Source organism: Geotrypetes seraphini, chromosome 9 (genome assembly GCF_902459505.1).
Source record: "Geotrypetes seraphini chromosome 9, aGeoSer1.1, whole genome shotgun sequence".
Taxonomy (NCBI): Eukaryota; Metazoa; Chordata; class Amphibia; order Gymnophiona; family Dermophiidae; genus Geotrypetes; species Geotrypetes seraphini.
Window position 1 is genome coordinate 128,435,686 of NC_047092.1, and position 21,673 is coordinate 128,457,358.

Below are 21,673 nucleotides of genomic sequence, written 5' to 3' on the forward strand. Positions count from 1 at the left end.
CATAGGGATTCCCACCAGAATGAATAATTTAATCTATCTCAATTTTTCTAATTTTTTAAAATAAGCTGCATGGCAACTCCTGTCATTATAAACAAAAGTTTGTTATTTTTTGCTGAAATTTGACTTTTTGCCCTCATAGATGTTCCAAATAAAATGGTATCATATGATAGTACCACTGGATTTTCTAATAAATTATTAACCTGATCCCAAATCGATCTCCAGGACAATAGTATAGTAAATGATCTAATGTCCCAACTTCCAGATGACAATGCCAACATCTATTAGATTTAGAACTATCTATTCTATGCAAATGAACTGAGATCCAAAATACTCTATGTAATAAGAAAAACCATGTTTGTCTCATAGATGCAGACATTGCACATCTCATCCTCCAAGACCAAATTCGTGGCCATTGAGATGCAGTGATTTGATGCTTTATCTCAATGCTCCAAATGTCACGCAGACCAGTTTTTGGTTTCTTATTCAAAAATCCAGATATTAATTTATACCACTGAGCGCCTGGTGACCCAGGAAGTCTACCTGAAAACATAAGACCGACAAGCTATTTTGAACCTCCCAATTTTTCCATTCAGGGAACCCTTTATTGAATGGCCTGCTTCAACTGTAACCATATATAATTTTGTATTTTATTAAGACCAATTTTGCATTGCAATTGTGAAAAATCAAGAAGCTTACCATCAGAAATAACTAAACTAAACCTTAGGTTTGTATACCGCACCATCTCCACAAGCGTAGAGCTCGGCACAGTTTACAGGATTAGGCTGAAAAGGAGCTACAATGAAGGGTTATAGAAAAGGAGCTAGGAAGATAAAGAGGGACAGGGTACCAAAGAGCGGGAGGTGTCAGATTTTTGAAAAGAGCCAAGTTTTCAGGTGTTTGCGGAAGGATTGGAGGGAGCTTGAAATTCTGAGCGGGGATGTGAGGTTATTCCAGAGTTCTGTGGTTCTAAAGGGGAGGGATGTTCCTAGTTTTCCTACGCGGGATATACCTTTTGCAGAGGGGAATGATAGTTTCAGTTTTTGGGAGGATCTAGTGGAATTAGGGTTAGAGGAGTTCCAGAAGAGTGGGATAACGGGAGGGAGGATGCCATGTAGGATCTTGAAAGCTAAACAGGCACATTTAAAGAGGACTATGGAGTGAACTGGAAGCCAGTGAAGTTTGGACAGGAGTGGGGAGACGTGGTCGAACTTGCCTTTAGCGAAAATAAGCTTGGCCGTGGCGTTCTGGATTAGCTGAAGTCTATGGAGTTTTTTTTTTTTAGTTAGGCTTAAATAGATGGAGTTGCAATACTCCAGTCTAGAGAGGATGGTGGATTGAACAAGGACGACATAGTGAGAATGATGAAAGTACGATCTCACTTTCCTCAGTATATGAAGACTAAAGAAGCATTTTTTTACCAAGCAATTGAGGTGGTCATTGAAGGAGAGAGAGGAGTCTATGATGATGCCAAGGACTTTGCTTGAAAACTCAAGCTGAAGAGTGGAGCCGGAAGATAATGGGATGGAGGTGGGTAAATGACCTAATATTGGGCCGAGCCAAAGTAGTTTTGTTTTGGACTCGTTCAATTTCATTTGTACAGAATGTGCCTAGGATTGAAGGTTCATTATACATGCGGATATGTTCTCAGCGAGGTTAGTGAGGTTCGAGTCAGTCTCAAGGAGGATGAGGATATCGTCAGCATAGGTGTAGAGAGTTTCCAGGGGGGATATATGAAGGAGTTTCAAAGAGGACATGTAAATATTGAAAAGGATAGGAGAGAGGGGTGAGCCTTGCGGGACTCCACATATCGGCTTCCAGGGAGGGGATGAGGTACCGTTTATGTTAACGATGTAGGAGCGTAAGCGTAGGAATTTCGAGAACCAGTCTAGGACTGTGGAACTTATGCTTATTTCAGAGAGTTGGAAGATTAGGATATCATGATGAACGACGTCAAAAGCTGCGGAGAAGTCGAATTGTAGAAGTACAGTGAATTTGTTACGAGAATGAAGTTGTTATACCTTAGAGATTAGTGAGGCTAATAGGGATTCGGTGCTGAAGTTGGGTCTGAAGCCGAATTGGTGGGGTAGGAGAATAGAGAATCTTTCTAGGTAGGATGAGAGTTGAGTGGATATGATGGATTCTAACATCTTAGTTAGGAGAGGGATATTTGCTATTGGACGGTAATTGGAGGGAATAGAGGGGTCAAGGTCGGTCTTTTTCAGTAGAGGGGTTAGTGCAATATTTCCCATTTCGGAGGAGAAAAGGCCCGATGTTAGAGCATTGTTTATAAGTTTGGTGAGGGAAGCGAATAGGTAGGAGGGGAAAGGATCCAAGGTACATTTGCAAGTTTTTAGTTTGAGGCAGAGTTTGGAGACTTGCAATTCGGAAACAAGCTCAAAAACGGTCCAGGATCTGTCAGCTGGAATGGGATTGGAGACAGGTAGGGAAGGGTTGAGGTCAGTAGAGATTAGGGAGTTGTAGGAGACTGTAGGCGGGAAGGAGCATCTTAGGGTGGTAACCTTTTCATTGAAGAATTTTGCAAGGGCTTCTGCTGATAGAGACGAGGGGAGCAAGGATGGGTCCTTTTTTGTAGTTAAGGAGCGCCAAATGTTAAACAATGCACTGATCTGGTTGTTGGATCTGGAGATTTTATCTCCGAAGAAATTCTTCCTGGCTTTTTTTAGTAATGAATTGTAAAGTTTAATATTGACCCTCCAGGTCTGTCTATCTGAGGGGGATTTAGATTTTTTCCATTTGCGCTCCAAAGTGCGACATTTCTGTTTCAGCTCTCTATGGAACGGTAGATACCAAGGGGCCTTTCGGGGGTAGGAGATGGTTTTTGTGGATATTGGAGCGAGGGAGTGATAGATGGATTCGGAGAGGGAGATCCAATTGCACCAGCAGGATTCAGAGTCTGTAGGCTTAGGATTGGAGGAGAGTTGGTTGAGAAATTTGGACCAGAAAAGATTACTCAAAATTTTCTTGCGGAAGGTTATTGAATGGGAGGAATGGGATGGGGATTCAAGGTGTGACATGAAAATGGGGAGGCAAGTAGCCCCTAAGAAGTGGTCAGACCAAGGGACTTGTTCCCAACGGGTGTCATCAGTTGAAGTTTTGAAGGCAGTAAGGTCGAGGAAAGTGGTGAAGTCTAGTGTATGTCCTTTTTCGTGGGTTGGAGAAGAGGTAGGTGAGGGAAAACCTAGAGAGGTAAGGAAGTTGTTAAATTCGATCGTGTCCTTGCTGTTGGTGTCATCAAGGTGGAGATTAATATCACCAACAATCAGTAGTCTTTGAAATTTAAGAAAGGTGTTTGTTATAGCCTCAAAGACGAGATTGGAGGAGTTGTTCCAAGGGGTGGGTGGGCGGTATAGTAATAAGATGCCCAATGGGTGAGTGCGGAGTTCATCATTGACAGAGACAAGCATATATTCTAGAGAGGCGTGAGTGCCCTTCTCGAAGAGCTGGACGTCAAAGAAAGATTTGTAGAGCAGTGCCAGTCCGCCTCCTTTTCGGTTGGATCTGGGGGAGAAGAGGCCTTGATAGCCATGGGGGAGGAGTTCGTTTTGTGTAAAAAGATCATCTTTGGCGATCCATGATTCCATGATGCACAGGAATCCAGGGTCGAACTCATCTAGAAGGTCCTTCAAGATTTGGGTCTTATTGCATGCTGATCTGGCATTGCAGTAAAGAGTCGGGACTGGGATGAGAGAGTCAGAGACAACATTGGGAAGATTGGCTGGGGGCAGGGGCTTTAGTGAGTTTAGGTTGACTTTTCGGAGATTTTTCTTGAAAGGGGGAATTCTGGTGCGTATCAGCGTGGAGATTCTGAGGCCAGGGCAAATATTATTGGTGTTTGGTGGGTCGAGTAGATTGGGGGAGGGGGGTATCAGACAGAGGGAAGAGTAGAGAGGTGAGCAAAATAGGAGGAGAAGGAACCAGAAGAAAGGATTCATGGCGGGGTTAGGGCCGGATGATTGGTGTGTGAAAGTCTGCAGCAGGGGGGGATTAGTGTTAGCTAAGGAAGGGGCAGGGGACTTAATTAGGCTGTCTGAGTGCATAATCAAGAGTAGGGAAGAAAGGCGAAACTTTTGGCAGTAATACAATTTGGCACTGAACAAAAGCACAGACAGTAATAAACTTAGGCAACTAAAACAAGAGCATGGACAATAATAAAAAATATGGAGCTAAAACAAGAGTATAGACAGTAATAAAATTTGGCCCCCAGTGGATCTCGATAAGCCAAGGAGGGGGAGGGTGGTGAGTTAGTCAGAAAGGAGCCCCGTTGGTTTGAGCGTCAGACTGCAGCTCTCAACTGTCGGCTCTCCCCTGCTGGAACGGGGGAGGGGTGTAGATGATGCTAGATGCCCTGCTGGAAAGGGCTCCCGATCTGGCCACTAGTGAAACTGGCAGTTGGTACCGAGCACCGTCAGCGCTGCTCCTCTTGTAATTCTCTCCCCTGCAGGAGCGGGGGAGGGGTGAAGATGATGCTAGGTGCCTTGCTGGAAAGGGCTCCCGATCTGACCACTAGTGAAACTGGCAGTTGGTACCGAGCACCGTCAGCACTGCTCCTCATGTAGTTCTCGCCCCTGCTGGAACGGGGGAGGGGTGTAGATGATAGGTGCCCTGCTGGAAAGGGCTCCCGATCTGGCCACTAGTGAAACCTTTAAGTCTAATAATTGATGATCATAGGAGGGAGCTCAACTGCTAGGCAGCCATCCACTAAGCCTCCAATCATCTAAAATGCGTATGCCTCCAATCATCCAATCATCCACTCTTAAGGCTTTAGACCTCAAAATAACCTTTAGCTTTCAAAAACAGTTTCAGATTCTCCAAGCTTCACACGACAGTGTATACCAGTTAAGGTCTCGGCAGATTAGTAATCAGAAAAGACTGCAGGAATAAAAATATAAGAATAGCCTTACTGGGTCAGACCAATGGTCCATCAAGCCCAGTAGCCCGTTTTCACAGTGGCCAATCCAGGTCACTAGTACCTGGCCAAAACCTAAGGAATAGCAATATTCCATGCTATCGATCCAGCATATACTGTAGCTGAATACTAAATTATATATAAAGGGCTCCTTTTACAAAGCCACGCTAGGGCCTTAACACACGGAATAGTGTGCGCTAAATTGCTGTACGCGCTAGCCACTACTGCCTCCTTTTGAGCAGGTGGTAGATTTTTGGCTAGCGCATGTGCTAAAAATGCTAGCGCGGCTTTGTAAAAGGAGCTCAAAATATTTCCTGTAAACATCAATAATACTAGGCAATCTGAGTTGAATCGGTGGCCTTACACAGTGAAGGGATTACAATTCTCTATTTCCCAGTACTTAACACTTCTTTTTAGCAACAGGAGTTACAAAGACCCAGTTTAAATTCTGAAATATACTTTAAAAATTCTTATCAATTTTCCTTTGAAATATAACTCCAAAATTAATTTAGGAACCTCAATAAATCATGAAAACCAGCAGGTATAAGATAAGTTTGTGACCCACAATTCACACAAACTCAGCTGTATCCTCCTTCACAGACTTCTCATTACACACCTCAGCTCATCAGCCATAAGCAGGTTTAATTTGCAGCATTTCTCATGAAATCAAACATTTACTGGAAATATTATTTCAAAAATATTCACTTCTTAACACACACACACACACACACACAAACTCCAGAACTGACATATAAAATTTTACTCAGCAGGCACGCACCATTTCCTCATCAACTCCTTGTGCTGCCTTAAGCTCTCTGTTCTCCTCTAGTTCACAATAATAGTCCTGGGGCTCTTAATGAGAGCTGCTATTAAGTGCAAGTTTTCCCAAGCCTAGTGTCTCAGACTCTCTATCTCTTATCTGTTTGATCTCCCTTCAGCTTCCAGGCTCTGTGCATGGGCCCATCCTCTGAGCAGCTCTCAGCATTTCCCTCCTGCCTCTCCCCTGTAAGTGCTTTACATTTATTATATTTTTCCTTTCTGTTACAATGACTTATACAGTCAGGCAAGATGCATACTGTTGCATACTAAACTAGAAAAAGGCTCCTGTTCCTAAAGTCACTGTCCTTTTCAGAATCACATTCCCGTTCCTATATTTGGCTTTACTGAGCTGCCCCAATAATATTGGCACTGATTAGGTATCTCCCAACCCCCAAACTGCATACTCTGCCATAGCACTGACTTAGTGAAGCGAGGAGCAGCCCCCCCCTAATAAAAGCATTCAAATCTCACTGTAAATTATACAGTACCCAAACAAGCACCTCTACAGATAAAGAGCAAATCTTTAGAGCAGGAATATGCTGTCACCACAACAACCAAAACCTTTCCATCTTCCCAAATCTTGCTGTATTTGCTGAAATAGTGACTTATAATTCAGGGAGTACAACTGTGAAGGTGTTCTCATAATCTGAACCCCTAAATATCTAAAATTTTCACCCGACCTTCTAAAAGGGAAATCCTTTTTCAATCTATTCTCTTACTCTTGTGGACAAGTAATTCCCAACAGTTCAGTTTTATCATAATTGTCCCAGGTATTATCGTTAGATTGTGAGCAAACAGGGATAGATAGGGAGATATACTTAGCGTACCTGAATGTAATGAGCTTCAGATAGAAGCAGTATATAAGAAATGTAAATAAATAAATAAAAATAAATAAAAATTTAAGCAGAATAAACTAAATATGCTTCAGTGCTCTTGTGTACTTCGTAAAAGGAACAATTCTGAAAGATTGATAATATGTCAAACAGAATATGTTAGTAAAGAACTGAAATCAGTAAAGACTTTTCAGTGTGGCACACTTGGAGGGGCATAATCGAAAGGAACGTCTAAGTCTGTTTTCATCTAAGTCGCAAGTCGTCCAAAGTAAAAAACAGCATAGGACACATTTTTGAAAAATACATCCAAAAAATATTTGTTTTCGAAAATTGTCTATCTAGATGTCCAGCCGCCTGATCGTCCAGATCACTAAATCATCCATCTTTATACCACATTTTCGTCCAAGTCCAAAACGCCTAGAAATAGACCTTTTGGATGTGGGAGGGGTTTGCAAAGTGATGGACAGGACACCCACACAGGGCACCTAAACAGTGGGCTACCTTACAGGGCACTGCTGTGAACTTAACAAAAAGGGTGCCACATAATCATCTAACTGCAGCTCCCTTATAGGTAATGGTGAGCCCCCAAACCACCTCCAGAATCTCCTAGACCCACCTATCTACCACCCCAATAGCCCTTATGGCTGCAGGAGCCACTTATAAGGCAGTACAAAAGGGGTTTTGGATTTTTTAGGAGATTGCACTTGTTTCACTATCAAAGCAGTCATTACAGTGGCTTATGGGTATGGGTCCTCCTCTTCATGGGTCCCTAACCCACCCCCAAGACCACTTAAGAAGCCTCTGTGCAGCGCAACTAGGCTTTCCTATGCCAGGCTGCCAAATGCTGATGTTCTGGAGGCAGAATTTAAAAGTTGTGATTATGATTTTTATGGGGATGGGGGTCGGTGATCACTGGGGTAATGAGTGGGGGGTCTGTACTATGTGTTTGCAGTGCTTATCTGGTCATTTTAGGTTGGTTTTAAATGGTCTAAGTCACAATATCCAAGTTTCATCTATGCTGTGTTGTAAAACATTCGGTTATACATACAGTATGACTAAGTCTAAGCCGGCCCATGTCCTGCCCAATTCCCGCCCTCGACACTCCTCCTGAAACACCGTGTATAGCTCTGGTCATTCAGCAGCACAGTTTTATTATCGGCACTTGGACGTATTTTGACAATGTTCGTCCAAGTGCCGACTTAGGCCATTTTTTGGACGTTTTTCACTTAATTATGAGCCCCATTGTGTTTTCATCAGAAAATATCATTTGTGATCCAAGATGGCCGCATGAGCAGTCGCATGAGTTTCACGCTCCCGTCTATTCCTTGACATAATTTGTCCAATTAAACCTTTACCTGTTTCACGATGCCGAAGAGGAGGGGACGTAGCGCTGCTGGAGCCTCGCAGCGCTCCAGAACAGCCGTCTTCGGGAACATCGAGGACTTGATGAGGAGAATGCAGGGCACGCCGATAGCTTCGGGGAGTTCCCCGCAGGAGACACACGGCGGAGGCGCGTCAGTGGCGTTCACCATGGGGCTGGAGACATCGTTAAGCCCCGAAGTGAGAGCACCACCCCCACGCCCTCAGTCGACCAGTTCCCCGCGAGAGGAGGAACTTCCTGAGGTTGGAGTTCACTTCCTCTCGGAGGCTAAGGAGGAGAACACGGGGACTGTGCCACGGGACTCCCTGCTGGAGCAGAGGAGTCTTAACGAGGAGACTGTGGAAGAAGCAGTGGGGGATAAGAAAATCCAACAGAAAATCCAACAGATTGCAGGAGGAGACATGTTGCCAGAGGGTGAGCTAATTAACTTAAAATTACAACCATTGCAAATTTTGAAGCCCCGAGAGGTTACATTAGACTCTCTGTGGGACCTGGTAGCCAATTTGGCAAAATCGATTAATCCACAATTGCAAGAAGTAGAAAAGAAATTAGAAAATCATGGAACTGAGATTAAAAATTTAAAGACTGGACTTGAGGACTCAAAAATTTCAATACAAAATATTCATCAAGAACTTAAAGTATCACAACAAACTACTGAGGTATTAATTAAAGATAATACTAATTTAAGAAGGAAGATGGAAGCAATGGAAAACTTTTCTCGTAACAATAATCTCAGATTGATAAACTTCCCTAGGGTCTCTGTGATAGCCCCAAGGGAAATGTTGAAACGTTATATGACGGAAATATTGGAACTCTCTGATGAATCAATACCACCATTTACGCAGGTTTATTATCTTCCAAGTAAGCCTCAAGACCAACAACAACAACAGCAATTACAACAGAAGTCGGGACCTGATTTAATGAATATATCCAATATATTGGAAATGTCTGATAGAGAATTAGTGACCCCTGCAACCTTATTATTGACAGTAGCTCTCGCACCAGATAAAAACTGGTTGCTGAGACTTTTCTTTAAAAATAAGCAAAAAGAGTTTTTAGGCTGTAAAATTCAGATGTTCCCAGATTTGGCCAAGGAGACGCAGAGAAGGAGAAAAGAATTTCTGTTAAGGAAACCTGGTGTTTTATCTCTGGGGGCAACTTTTTACTTGCGACACCCATGTAAATGTGTTGTTAATTACCATTCTCATAAATATGTTTTCTTTGAGCCATCTCAACTGACAACTTTTCTCACAACTGCATCTTTGGAGAAAGAAAGTGCTTAGTTTAAGAAAGGGTGCCTTAATCTCATTCGACTAGCTATTACTTTGTTTTAATAATTTTCTTGTCGCCTATTTTCCTTCTTGGATCTTTTTGAGGACTTGAGTAGAAATTTATGCTTATATGTTCTTTGATATATGTTTTCATTTATATTAATTTCTTGCTAAATTTCCTTTCTGTACAAGTTATAATATGCTTGAATATATTGAAAATCTCAATAAATATTAAATTTAAAAAAAAGAAAAAAAAAAAGAAAATATCATTTGTTATAATAATCTACTGGTCTTTTTTTCCAATTTACTTTTTAATTATTAAGGGGAGAGTTTATCAAGCAACATTAGGGCCTGTGCTTGGACATTAGGGCCTTAACGCACTGTAAAGGAATTAACGTGAACTAATTGCTAAGAAGCCCATAGGTATAAAATGGGCTTCTTAGCATTAGCACATGTTAATTCACTTAGGGCTCCTTTTACAAAGGCGCGCTAGTAGTTTAACGTGCGTAATACCGTGCACTAAACCGTCAGCCGTGCTAGCCGCTACCGCCTCCTCTTGAGCAGGCAGTAGTTTATAGGCCAGCGTGGGGGTTAGCGCGTGATAAAAAGTTACGCACGTTAACCCCGCTAGTGTGGCTTAATAAAAGGAGCCCTTAATGTGTGTTAAGGCCTTAATACTGCTTGATCAACTCCCCTCTAAGTGCATCATATTGCTAGAGGTTAAAGAAAAAAAATGACTAAGATATGGAGAAATAATTGTAAACTGGACCCCACATCTATTGATAACTCTCAGAATGACACTTCCATTATTTCTGCAGTGTTATTAACCAAGAAGATCAGAAGGCTAGATTTACTAGCACACAGCAAAATGTATTACCAGTCACTGGAAGAGATAAGTATAATTACCAGAACTCTCAACTCTCTTTATCTCCTTCTACTGAGGTGGAAAACCACTAACATACAAAAAAAAAAGACCTCATATTTAGCCAAACCAGCCAAAGGTTCCAAACAAATAAGCCCTTAGTTCATCATAGATCATTAAAAAAAACTCATAGGTCATAAACTCATAGGTTCATCATAGGTCATCAGTTCATCATAGGTCATCATAGGTTCATCATAGATCATAAACTCATAGGTTCAAAATAGGTCATAAAAAATCAACAGCTTTAATGAACAAATTGTCCATCCAACAGCAGGAACATACAAGAAGAAAAGTTCATCAAACAACGAGATGTGAAGCAGCAGTCGTGGAAGGCAACAACTATAATTAGAGTCCAGTGCATTCAATAAACTTTGCCAAATCAGCTATACAGGATACATATTAAAAAAAAATAGCAAACAAAGTTCAAAAGTACTTAACTTAGCTTGAACAGACAATCTGATCCTTAGCTGGGAAAAACAATCCAAAAGGCTGGAAACTCCTTGCTGATATCCACTGCGGTCCATACCACGAGTAAATAAACCAACTGCACCGTGCAAACACAGGACTGTTTGCACGGCATAAACCAGTGATTTTGATGTAAAACAGGGTCCCACAGGTACCGTATATACTCAAATATAAACCGAGATTTGTGGGCCCAAAAATGGAGGTCTCAGTTTATATTTGTGCCTCCTTTCGATGATGGTGCTTTTTTCCTCCCTTCCCCTCCCAATGACCAATGCTGCTATTTTCCACCCCTCCTAATATCCGGCACTGCTATCCTCTACCCCACTCCCTCCCCCCTCCGATGACCAGCACTGCTATCTCCCTCACCCTCCAATGACCAGCACTGTTATCTTCCTGGTGACTGACATTGCTATCTCCTCCCTCCCCCACTGATGACCGGCACTCCTATTCTCCACTACCCACTCACCCTGCCCCAGACCAACATCGCACTTACAGTCTCAATGCTCTGGAAGCCCACGCCAGTGCTCTGGGCTGGACTGAATGGCCTTAAACATCTGCGCATGCTCAAGGCCTGTTGGCTCCCACCCTCTCTGGGATTCTCGAAGGGAGTCCAACAAGCCTTGAGCATGCACAGACGCTCAAGGCACTTCAGTCCACCACAGAGCGTCGGCTTCCAGAGCATCAGGACTGTAAGTGCGATGTCGAGTCTGGGGCAGGGTAGAGCGGGTAGTGGAGGATAAGAGTGCCTAAGCCATTTCATTCGATTCTCTAGTGCTGCAGGTGGCATCCTCTGTACTTTTCTTTTGCCACAGTCCACCCACCTCTGAAGCAAAGTCCTGTTTCTTTTTGGGCAGACCGATCAAAGCAATGGTGCAGAGGAGGCCGCTGGCAGCACAAGAAAATCACTCCGATGCTAGCGACCTCTTTGTAGTTTTCTTAGTGAGGGGGGTTTGGAACTGGGGGGCAGAATATTTGGTGGAACTGGGAGGGGATAAGGAGGAAGAAGGATGAAATGGGAGATACAGAGAGAAGAGGGATGGGGCTCATGGATGGAGGGGAGAGTAATGAGATGGTGACACGTGGATGGAGGGAAGGGGAAGAGATGGGGTACATGGATGGTGGGAAGTGGAAAAGGAGGTAAGAGATGGTGCACATGGACGGAGGGAAGGAATCAGAAGAGGAGGGAAGAGAAAGTGCACATGGACAGAGGGAAAGGGAAGAGTTGGAAAGATAGATTTGAGAGGGAAGCAGAAAAATGGAAGAAAACTGAACATGAAAATCAGTGCCAAAGTTGGATGTAGTGAAAGAGGTGAAGAAGGAGAGGAAAGAAACAGCAGATGCATAAGGAGACCTTGGAAACAGAGTTAAGAGCTTAGGACCTCTTCTCTTCTCTCTCTATACCTCTCCCTTCGATGCCCTGATCTCCTCCCATGGCTTCCAGTATCACTCATATGCTGATGATTCCTAAAGTCCAAGAAAAATTCTCTGCTTGTTTGGCTGACATTGCTGCCTGGATGTCCTGCTGTCATCTGAAACTAAATATGTCCAAGATTGAGTTGCTCCTCTTTCCTCCTAAACCCTTTGCTCCTCCTCCTCTCTCCATCTCTGTAAATATAATACTGTCATTGTTCCAGTCTCCTCTGCTCACAACCTTAGAATGGTCTTCGATTCTTTTTTTTTTTTTTTAATTTTATAAATTGAATATTTACAATATCCAGTAATACAAAGAAAAAAAAGGGAACAATCTCACAAGCATTACATAATCATTCATAGACAATTCCTTTTTAAGCCCACATAAATGGGGGAGACATGATACATTTTTACCAAACAAATTATAGGAAAAATAAAGAAAGTACTTCTCGACTAACACCACGTGAGTCTGATACCTTCCTTACTTTAGAGGGATTCTCAATTGTTCCTCATAAACTCAGGTCTGAAACATATAAGAAAAATTTGATTTATTTCTGTTCTCGAGTAATTAAAAATTGTTGCAATTGAATAGGATCCAAAAAAACATATTCAATGTCTTGTAATTTAACAATTAATTATTCACTGTTCCTCAGCGGGCCACCACACATTCAAGCATTCTCATAGTGTATGGCTTTATGCTCCCACTCCTCATTGGAACCAGTTTATGTTTTTGATATTATACTTTTTTGCAATTTTATGTACAAATACGTGTTAAATACTAAGAATACTTAGCTTTTAGCTTTTAGCTTTTAGCAAGACGCTGTGCAGGGGAGTTTGTGTGAAAACACCGACATGTTTCGCCCGTGTGAAATAGTGGGCTTTCTCAAGGCTCCAACTCCCTGTGTAATTTATATTTCACAGGGAGTTGGAGCCTTGAGAAAGCCAACTATTTCACACGGGCGAAACATGTCGGTGTTTTCACACAAACTCCCCTGCACAGCGTCTTGCTAAAAGCTAAAAGCTAAGTATTCTTAGTATTTAACACGTATTTATACATAAAATTGCAAAAAAGTATAATATCAAAAACATAAACTGGTTCCAATGAGGAGTGGGAGCATAAAGCCATACACTATGAGAATGCTTGAGTGTGTGGTGGCCCGCTGAGGAACAGTGAATAATTAATGAGTAAACAACTGAATGAAGGTTGTTAATGCAGTGAGATAATTTCTCTCTGTTGAACTACACTTAGATTAGTTTCTTTCTTCATTCAAATTGACCTGAACATAGTGCCTAAGTTTACATTGTAATTTAACAAGACATTTACAGAGAAATTTTAGGTAAAAAGATGCCTCAAGAGCCAAAACTCTAACTTTTAATCTCAAAAAACTCTTTCCTCCTTAACTGAGTAGCTCTAGAGACATCAGGAAAAATCCTAATCAAATCTTCACAAAATTTTGTTAGTCTATTTTTAAAATAAAGCTTCATTATTAACATCTTATCTATCTCACTCATGCATGTTATCACCAGTGTTGACCTACTCTGAATCACATCCTGACTATCTTCTAAAAATTCAATCAAATTAATTTCGGTTGTGACCGGATGGTCCACCTCCTGGGCAGATTCTATTCTTTTTTGAGGAACATAATAAAAATTATTAATTGGGAAATTCTCCGCATTGGGCAATACCAGTATTTCTTTAAAGTATTTCCTTAATAAAATTTCAGGTGATAGTAAACGAGTTATGGGAAATTGACCAAGCGGAGATTCCTAGCTCTATACATATTTTCCATTGATTCCATTTTGGAATGTATCATAGTAGAATCTTTAACCGCAGATACTGAGACAGCTTAAAGAGTATTACACTGTACTTCCATCACATTTAAACGCCTATCCAAACAACTCAGATTATCATCCACATTTACTAATTTATGAGAAACAGCTTGTGAAAAGTCCGCTGTTTGTTTCATCGTTGACCTGAGAAACCCTTCAACTCTAGAAATACCTAACCACAAATCTTTAAGGGTAATATCTCGTGTTTCAGCCAATGGTGGTTGTTCCTCCTTTACACCTGAAAAATCAAGTGATTTAGGTATTTCAGTATAAACCAGTTTGCTTATCAGAGTGGGGGATACCACGTTTTCGGCTGATATAGTAGGGTTTATATTCCCACTATCACTAGATACTGGATGAAGGGGAGGAGTCCATTCAAGGGGACTCATTGAAGCACCTGACATAGAGGAATCCATATTCAATGTTAATACTGAAGGATTTTCAGTTAGCAAAGTTAAATGTTTATCCATGGGACCAGATACAGCTGGTGTAGAAGTCTTAGGTTTTATTTTCCTTTTCCCCATGTTCAGTCTACCAAATGTTATATGAAATAAAACAATACAACCTTAATCCCAGCTCCTCCACTCCTCGTGGCTCCAAGGGGCTTTTGGGCACGCCCCTTCGGCCACGCCCTGCGGCTGCGTGGCTGCGGCCGCAACCGCAGAGGTAGCTTGAATTTTAGGAGATTTGAGATGGACCCAGTGATGTCAGGGGTCCGTCTCCCTCAATGCCTGTCCACGGAAGTGGAAAACAGCAAGCGCTGCTGCAGGGACACTCTGGGGCTGCAATAGGTCTCCTCCGGCGTCCCTTAGTCAGATACCAAGGCTCCCAGTGTTACCGCAGCGGTGGCTTGAATTTTAGGAGATTTGAGACGGACCCAGTGATGTCTGCAAACTTGATGATCTCACTGGATGTTCCTTCTTCTAGGTCATTGATGAAAATATTAAATAAGATTATGACTCAAGTCATAATTTGTGATTTATGCCCGAGACGCAGGTGCTAAGGTGTTGGAACATGCTGGGCATTTTTAAAGAGCTTTTTTTTAAAAGTCTATAAATAGCTACCTGATTTTCTAATAAAAGACTAGTTTGAACCTTTTTATCTTCAGCTTTTCTATGCTGTTTTTGCAGTTGGTTTTGCCTCTATTTTTTGCTAGCATTTTTTGTGTGTCATAATCTTTATGTTCAGATATTCAAAGCCAGGCTATGTCTAGACACTGGCATTGAATATCCAGGCATAAGTGTTCAAATATTGTTATGCTTTGTGGTCCTATTTATGTGGTTACCTTAGTCAGTTAAGTGCTGAATATTGGCATTTGACTGGCTTAGCGCTGACTCTGCCCCCTGAATGCCCACAAAATAACCATTTTTGACTTAAGCGCTAAGGGGGGAATTCTATAAGTGGTGCCTAGATTGTAGATGGCTACATTAATAAAAATACATTTTAAAATTAGAGTTAATGGTGTATAACGAGCTCATAATGATAAAAAATTAAGATTAATTGGGTGGTTGACGCCTAATTCGGTAGGTGCCTAAATCTCTGGTGTAAGCGCCTACACCCAGGTGCCTAACATCATTTTGGTATGTTAGGGGCAGATTTAGGGTGTTTATTAAAGTTAAATGTAATGTAATGTAATGTAATTTATTTCTTATATACCGCTACATCCGTTAGGTTCTAAGCGGTTTACAGAAAATATACATTAAGATTAGAAATAAGAAAGGTACTTGAAAAATTCCCTTACTGTCCCGAAGGCTCACAATCTAACTAAAGTACCTGGAGGGTAATAGAGAAGTGAAAAGTAGAGTTAGAGGAAAAATAAAAATAAAATAAACATTTTAACAAGACAGCATTGATCTAAATACTTTGGAAGGTAGAAGAGAGGAGAGAAAAGAATAGAAGCATGATGAAGTGATGAAGTGGAGCAAGTAAGTTTAGGAGGAGCGATTGACGTTTCCAGAAAGGGCTTCTTCAGGGAAGAGACTTGGCCGACAGTCCCAGGATGCCTATATCTCCTCCCCTGAGATGTTCTCCCATCCATGCATTCCCTCCCAGACACACTGCCCGTGCCCCAGCCGCTCCAAGGAGGCTGCCCCAGATGAGGCCCACGGTGAATGCAGGATTCTCTCCTCTGCGGGAAAGCCGCCCGGAGCCGACAGTCGATCTTCTTAGCGGATTGCAGGGGGGAATAGTTAACACTCTTGGTAGTATCAGGTCTGTGTGCTCTCGGTGGTTGTGGCTGGTCTCGTTGCTGCTTAGGTGTAATAGCAGTTGATCTCCACTGCTGCTGATATTTAAAAGCAGGCAGATTGATCTCTCCAATGGACTGCAGGGGGAGGAGTTCACACTCCTGGCAGGATCGGGTCTGTGGGTTCTTGGTGGTTGCGGTAGGTCTCGCTGCTGCTTGTATGTAAAAGCAGTTGTTTTTCTACTGCTGCTGATATTTAAAGCAAGTAGATTGATCTCTTAAACGGGATATAGGGGGAGGAGCTCACAAGCCTGGCTGGATCGGGGCAAGGGCTCCTATTATAGGCAGCTGGTCTTGCTGCTACTTAGGTGTTAAAGCAGTTGATCTTCCTAGCGGACTGCAGGAGGTGTGGAGCTCACACTCCTGTCATGATCTGGTCTATGGGCTCTTGGTAGTTGCGGTTGGTCCCAATGCTGCTTAGGTGTAAAAGCAGTTGTTCTCCCACTGCTGCTGATATTTAAAAGCAGGCAGATTGATCTCTCCAACAAATTGTATGGTGAAGAGCATACACGTCTGGCTGGATTGGGACAAAAGCTCTCGATAGTGGCGGCTGGTCTTAGTGCTGCTTAGGTGTAAAAGCAGTTGATCTCTTACTTCTGATGATATTTAAAAGCAAGCATATTGATTTTTCCAACGGAATGCTGGGGGAAGAGCTTACTTGTCTGGCTGGATCAGGGCAAAGGGCTCTCGGTAGTGGTGGCTGGTCCTGTTGCTGCTTAGGTGTAAAAAACAGTTGATCTTCCTAGTGGACTGCAGGGGGAGGTGGAGCTCACACTCTTGGCTGGATCGGGTCTGTGGGCTCTTGGTAGTTGCGGATAGTTCCGCTGCTGCTGAGGTGTAAAAGCAGTTGATTTCCCACTGTTGCTGATATTTAAAAGTAGGTAGATTGATCTCTCCAATGGACTGCAGAGGGAGGAGCTCACATGCCTGGCTGGATCGGGGCAAAGGGCTCTTGGTAGTGGTGGCTGGTCCTGCTGCTGCTTAGGTGTAAAAGCAGTTGATTTTCCTAGCGGACTGCAGGGAGGGTGGAGCTCATATTTTTGCAGGATCGAGACTGTGGGTTTTTGGTGGGTTGGTCCCGTTGCTGCTTAGGTGTAAAAGCAATTGATCTCCCACTGCTGCTGATATTTAAAAGCAGGCAGATTGTCCAGGGAGAGGAGCTCTGCACTCAAACTGCCATCCTCCTCGCCTCCAAGTTCCGGAATGCTGTTAGCCATCTGGGAGGCGCGAGATGCCGGAGGGGCTAGGAAGTGAAAGATGTTGTTCTTAAATATTTGGAAGCCATATCTGCAAGCCTTGCATCCCAAGGGCCGCAGTGTGGTCTTAAGGTGGGTGTCTTAATTGGGCGCCCGGATAGTCGGACTGGGAGAATATTGGCGAGTACTGGTGGGGAGGGGTGAAGAGTACCATTGGAGGGGAGGGGGAGAGGGATTGGGGAGGGGGGGAGGGGTTTGGAAGGTTCTGGATTTAGATACGGACAGGGTAAGGGGATTAGGTGAGGGGAGGGGGGGGAGTGGCATTTCGGGGCTTATAAGAGTCCAGGGCCTCGGAGTGCCTTTCTGCTCTCATTACTCTCATTTGCCCTCAGTAGAGTGGGCTGGGACGGGAGCAGTTTGGTTGATGTTCCTTTCCTTATGTCTATGCTTGTTATGCTATTATATATGATGCATATTTGTTTGTATTGAGCACCTTGGGGTGCCTTGGTATTGTATTTGTTGTTGTTTGCATCAATAAAAGTTAGACATCGTTAGGTGCCTCCATTAGGTGCCTCAATGTTGGCGAGGTAAACCCTGGCCTATATTAGAGACGGCTACAATGTGCGCATCTATAATGTAGGCACAATTCTGTTACCGGCATCTAATGTGTGAGTGACACATCTAGACACCTACATTGCGTTGTTAACAGAATCTGGCTCAAACTGGGCACTTTCAGCAGCTCTATTCAGTTAAGTGTTGCTGAATATTCCCAATTAACCCTGGACAAGCAATTTGACCAGGAACCTCTCTGGTCATTTAAATTGTTTTGAATATTGCCCCCAAAATGTTCAGGAATCTTTTTTCTCCAGTGATCCTAGGGCGATAATGATTCTAATGGCAGAGTGGAATGGTGACCAATTCTTCTTCCATGGAAAAAATAATAGGCATATTTCCTGAAAGATAAATAATTTATCAATTTTTTTTCTTCCTAGGGTGGAAAGATCCCAGTAAGGTGGACAGCTCCTGAGGCTATTGCCTATCGCAAGTTCACCTCAGCCAGTGATGTCTGGAGCTATGGTATCGTCATGTGGGAAGTGATGTCCTTTGGAGAAAGGCCTTACTGGGACATGTCCAACCAAGATGTAAGGACTGCATCCTTAAAGCTTGAATGCTATTCGTACATCTTAAATTCTGCTTCTTGTTTCTCTACTTCTGAATTCTTTGTCTAAAAGAGCATGGTATATGATTGCAGACTATGAGAGAGGGCTGTCTATGGAAGTTGCTGTAAGGGATGTTGAGGCAGAAAATCACAATTACTCTTACCTTTTATCCCTTTTTTTACCATTAACTGGGATATTGACTTTCTAAAAGGGTACCACTCAATGGCTAAAGTAGGCAAAGTCTTCTTTATCAAAAACAAGCACAACAGTCAAAACTGAAGACTAATATAAAGCAGAGTTCTTGCTCATATCGCAATACCGCTCTCAGAGACCTGTAAAGGTTAAACACAGCTGTGTTCTAAAACCACTTTGACAGGTGATAGGTATCATTCATTGAGCCGGTATGTATATATTGTATATTTTTTTGTGCATATTACTGCAACCAACTATACAGCTCCTATAAAGTGCAACGAGTAATAAATATTTAAAACGTATATGAAAAATATGTATCAAAAAAATTTTTTACTTAGACATTGCACTTATCTCATAAAAGCTGGTTCGTAGTTAACGAATGGCTTAACTACGAACCAGCTTTTATGAGATAAGTGCAATGTCTAAGTAAAAAATTTTTTTGATACATATTTTTCATATACGTTTTAAATATTTATTACTCGTTGCACTTTATAGGAGCTGTATAGTTGGTTGCAGTAATATGCACAAAAAAATATACAATATATACATACCGGCTCAATGAATGATACCTATCACCTGTCAAAGTGGTTTTAGAACACAGCTGTGTTTAACCTTTACAGGTCTCTGAGAGCGGTATTGCGATATGAGCAAGAACTCTGCTTTATATTAGTCTTCAGTTTTGACTGTTGTGCTTGTTTCTAAAAGGGTAGCCTAAATGATAGGGCTTAAAAAATGGTAAAATTACTAGAACTCTAAATACTGTTCCTCTTGTGGAGATTTTATCAGCCATTCCAGTCCAGTGAGTTACTTTAAGGAACACTGGAATGCCATTGACTTGTAGTAATGATTGGGGAAGGCTCTGTGAATGTCACTTTAGCAAATGATGTAGCATTCTTGAGTGTGGTGGCACTTCAAGTTCTTCCAGCATCTGCCTGTGCTATTGTGAAAACACTGTAGCTGTTTCTGTGTCAGATTTAAAAGATGGATTAGACTGAAAAGAAATAGAATAGGTATAAAGAAAGAAAATTGGAAAGAACAGCTAGTGGGTTGGGAGGTAATTGGACCTGAGGAGGCTTTGAACATGTTCAGGGGTTTGTCAGCCAGAAACAGAGATTTGGTAAGTTCCACTATAATGCCGTGATCGACAGATGTAATGAGGGAAGGAGCTTTCCGCAGAGACAAAGAACAATCATCTTGAAACTCCACAGCTCTGATTAACCTCCAACTGCCCTGCTACTTTCACTGCCTGCAGCATTGCTCTGAATCTTTTTCTTTCCACCAGTGATCAGAAGGGCTGGTCGGAACCTTTCTGAATTGGAATAATTAACTTCAACAAGGCTTAGCTTTGAACTGAGATTTTGTGTCTGTGCCCTATGTGTCCTCAGGGGAAGAGAGATGGCTGTCTCTGCTTTCTAGTGTACCCTGGTTATTATTGTAAGTTACAATTATACAAGCAAGTGTTCAGTGTATCAGACAGTGAGATTGGCTCAACATTCAAAGCACTTTTTGGATTGCTAGCTCTGCTCAGGACTGCTTTAACTATGTCTGGGCCTCTCTTTTTTTTTTTTTTTTAGATTGCCTACCTCTAAATTATGCATCCTGTAAATGCTGAATTATCTCCCAAAGCACAATGATTTTTATATATTTTTTTACTTTGTCATATTAAACAATTTGAGATACAAAAAAAGCCAATTCAAAGGTGTTGCACAGAAAAGTCAAACATACAATGAAGCATGTTAAAGGCAATTCTACATATAAAGAAGGCAAATAGCATTGGCGTGTCCAGCTAACTTAATTTTTGCTTAATTGACGCTAATAATTGATAGAGCTATTAAAAACAATTAAAAATGATTTAAAAGATTAATTAGCTGGTAGGCACCTACTATGTTGAGGTAGACATCTACATCGAGGTGCTTACCAGCAAATAGGCATGGATTTGGGCTGTCTAAAAACCAGCATTTAGGCATTCATATTGCATGGGCACCGAAATCCCAGGTTTATAAAACTGGGATACAGACATCTAAAAGTGAAGTACAGTACATCCTTTTGGCAAGGGAATATGGTCTGGATGTGTTTTGACTGGGACTAAGCAGGGACCAAAATATGGACTTCCAATTTTGATTTCAGAAGAAAAAAAAGACATCTATGTGCAAAAAGATGGATGTTGATATGTAGACTTGGCACACAACACATCCAGGATACAGAGAGGTGCTCTGATTGAGCATCTGTCCACTGGAGGGATTAAGGGAAGTCACCTCCTTAATCCCCTAGTTTTTGCTACCCCCTCCCCCCAAAAAATTTTAAACTGGCAGGGGATACCAGGAATGATGGACGTTGATGGTTGTTGTTGTTAGGTGCCATCGGATCTTGTTTGAGTCCTAGCGACTTGATGAATTGCAGATCTAAAAATAAATCAGTTTTGTGCTAGTCTGGAAAGGTCCTCTAGTGTAATCCCCATGGTTGTTTTCAATGTGTCCAGCCATCTGATTGCAAGTTGCCCTCTTTGCTTGGTTCCTTTGATTTTCCCAAACATGATATCCTTTTCCAGTGATCTCTCTCTTCAAAGTTTCAAAGTTTATTATTTTCTTGATTAATCGCTTTATCTAATTCAAAGCGATGTACATAATAAAAAATAATTAAAAGAAAACATACAATACAGACTTTAAATACTTACAATGATTAATATAAACTACATTACATTGGGAAAGAGGGGTTTATGAAATACATTTGTTAAATAAAAGAAATACATAGGAGAAACACAAAAGGGGAAACATTAAAACGATTGGTACAAAAATATTGGAATTATTGATTTGAATATGATTAAATTAAGTATTAAAAGCATCATTGAATAAAAATGTTTTTAATTGTATTTTAAATTTTACCAAGTCTTGTTCATTACGTAAAAAAATTGGAAGAGCATTCCAGGTTTGTGGGGCTGTTACAGAAAATATAAATTGTCGTCTGGTGTTTATAAATTTTAATGAGGGAACCGTAAGTAAATTTTGATCAATAGATCTTAATG

At 41.7% G+C, this 21,673-nt stretch overlaps 1 protein-coding gene across 5 annotated transcripts in view; it reads left to right on the forward strand.

Moving 5' to 3' along the window:
• The window catches only part of LOC117366745 (ephrin type-B receptor 1), a 908,513-nt gene that overhangs the window by 775,300 nt on the left and 111,540 nt on the right, over positions 1-21,673 (forward strand). For all 5 annotated transcript variants that reach the window (XM_033958536.1, XM_033958537.1, XM_033958538.1 and 2 more), the window contains one exon: positions 18,292-18,441. In XM_033958536.1, the coding sequence (XP_033814427.1) occupies positions 18,292-18,441 (150 nt within the window). The remainder of the gene's footprint in view (positions 1-18,291; positions 18,442-21,673) is intronic.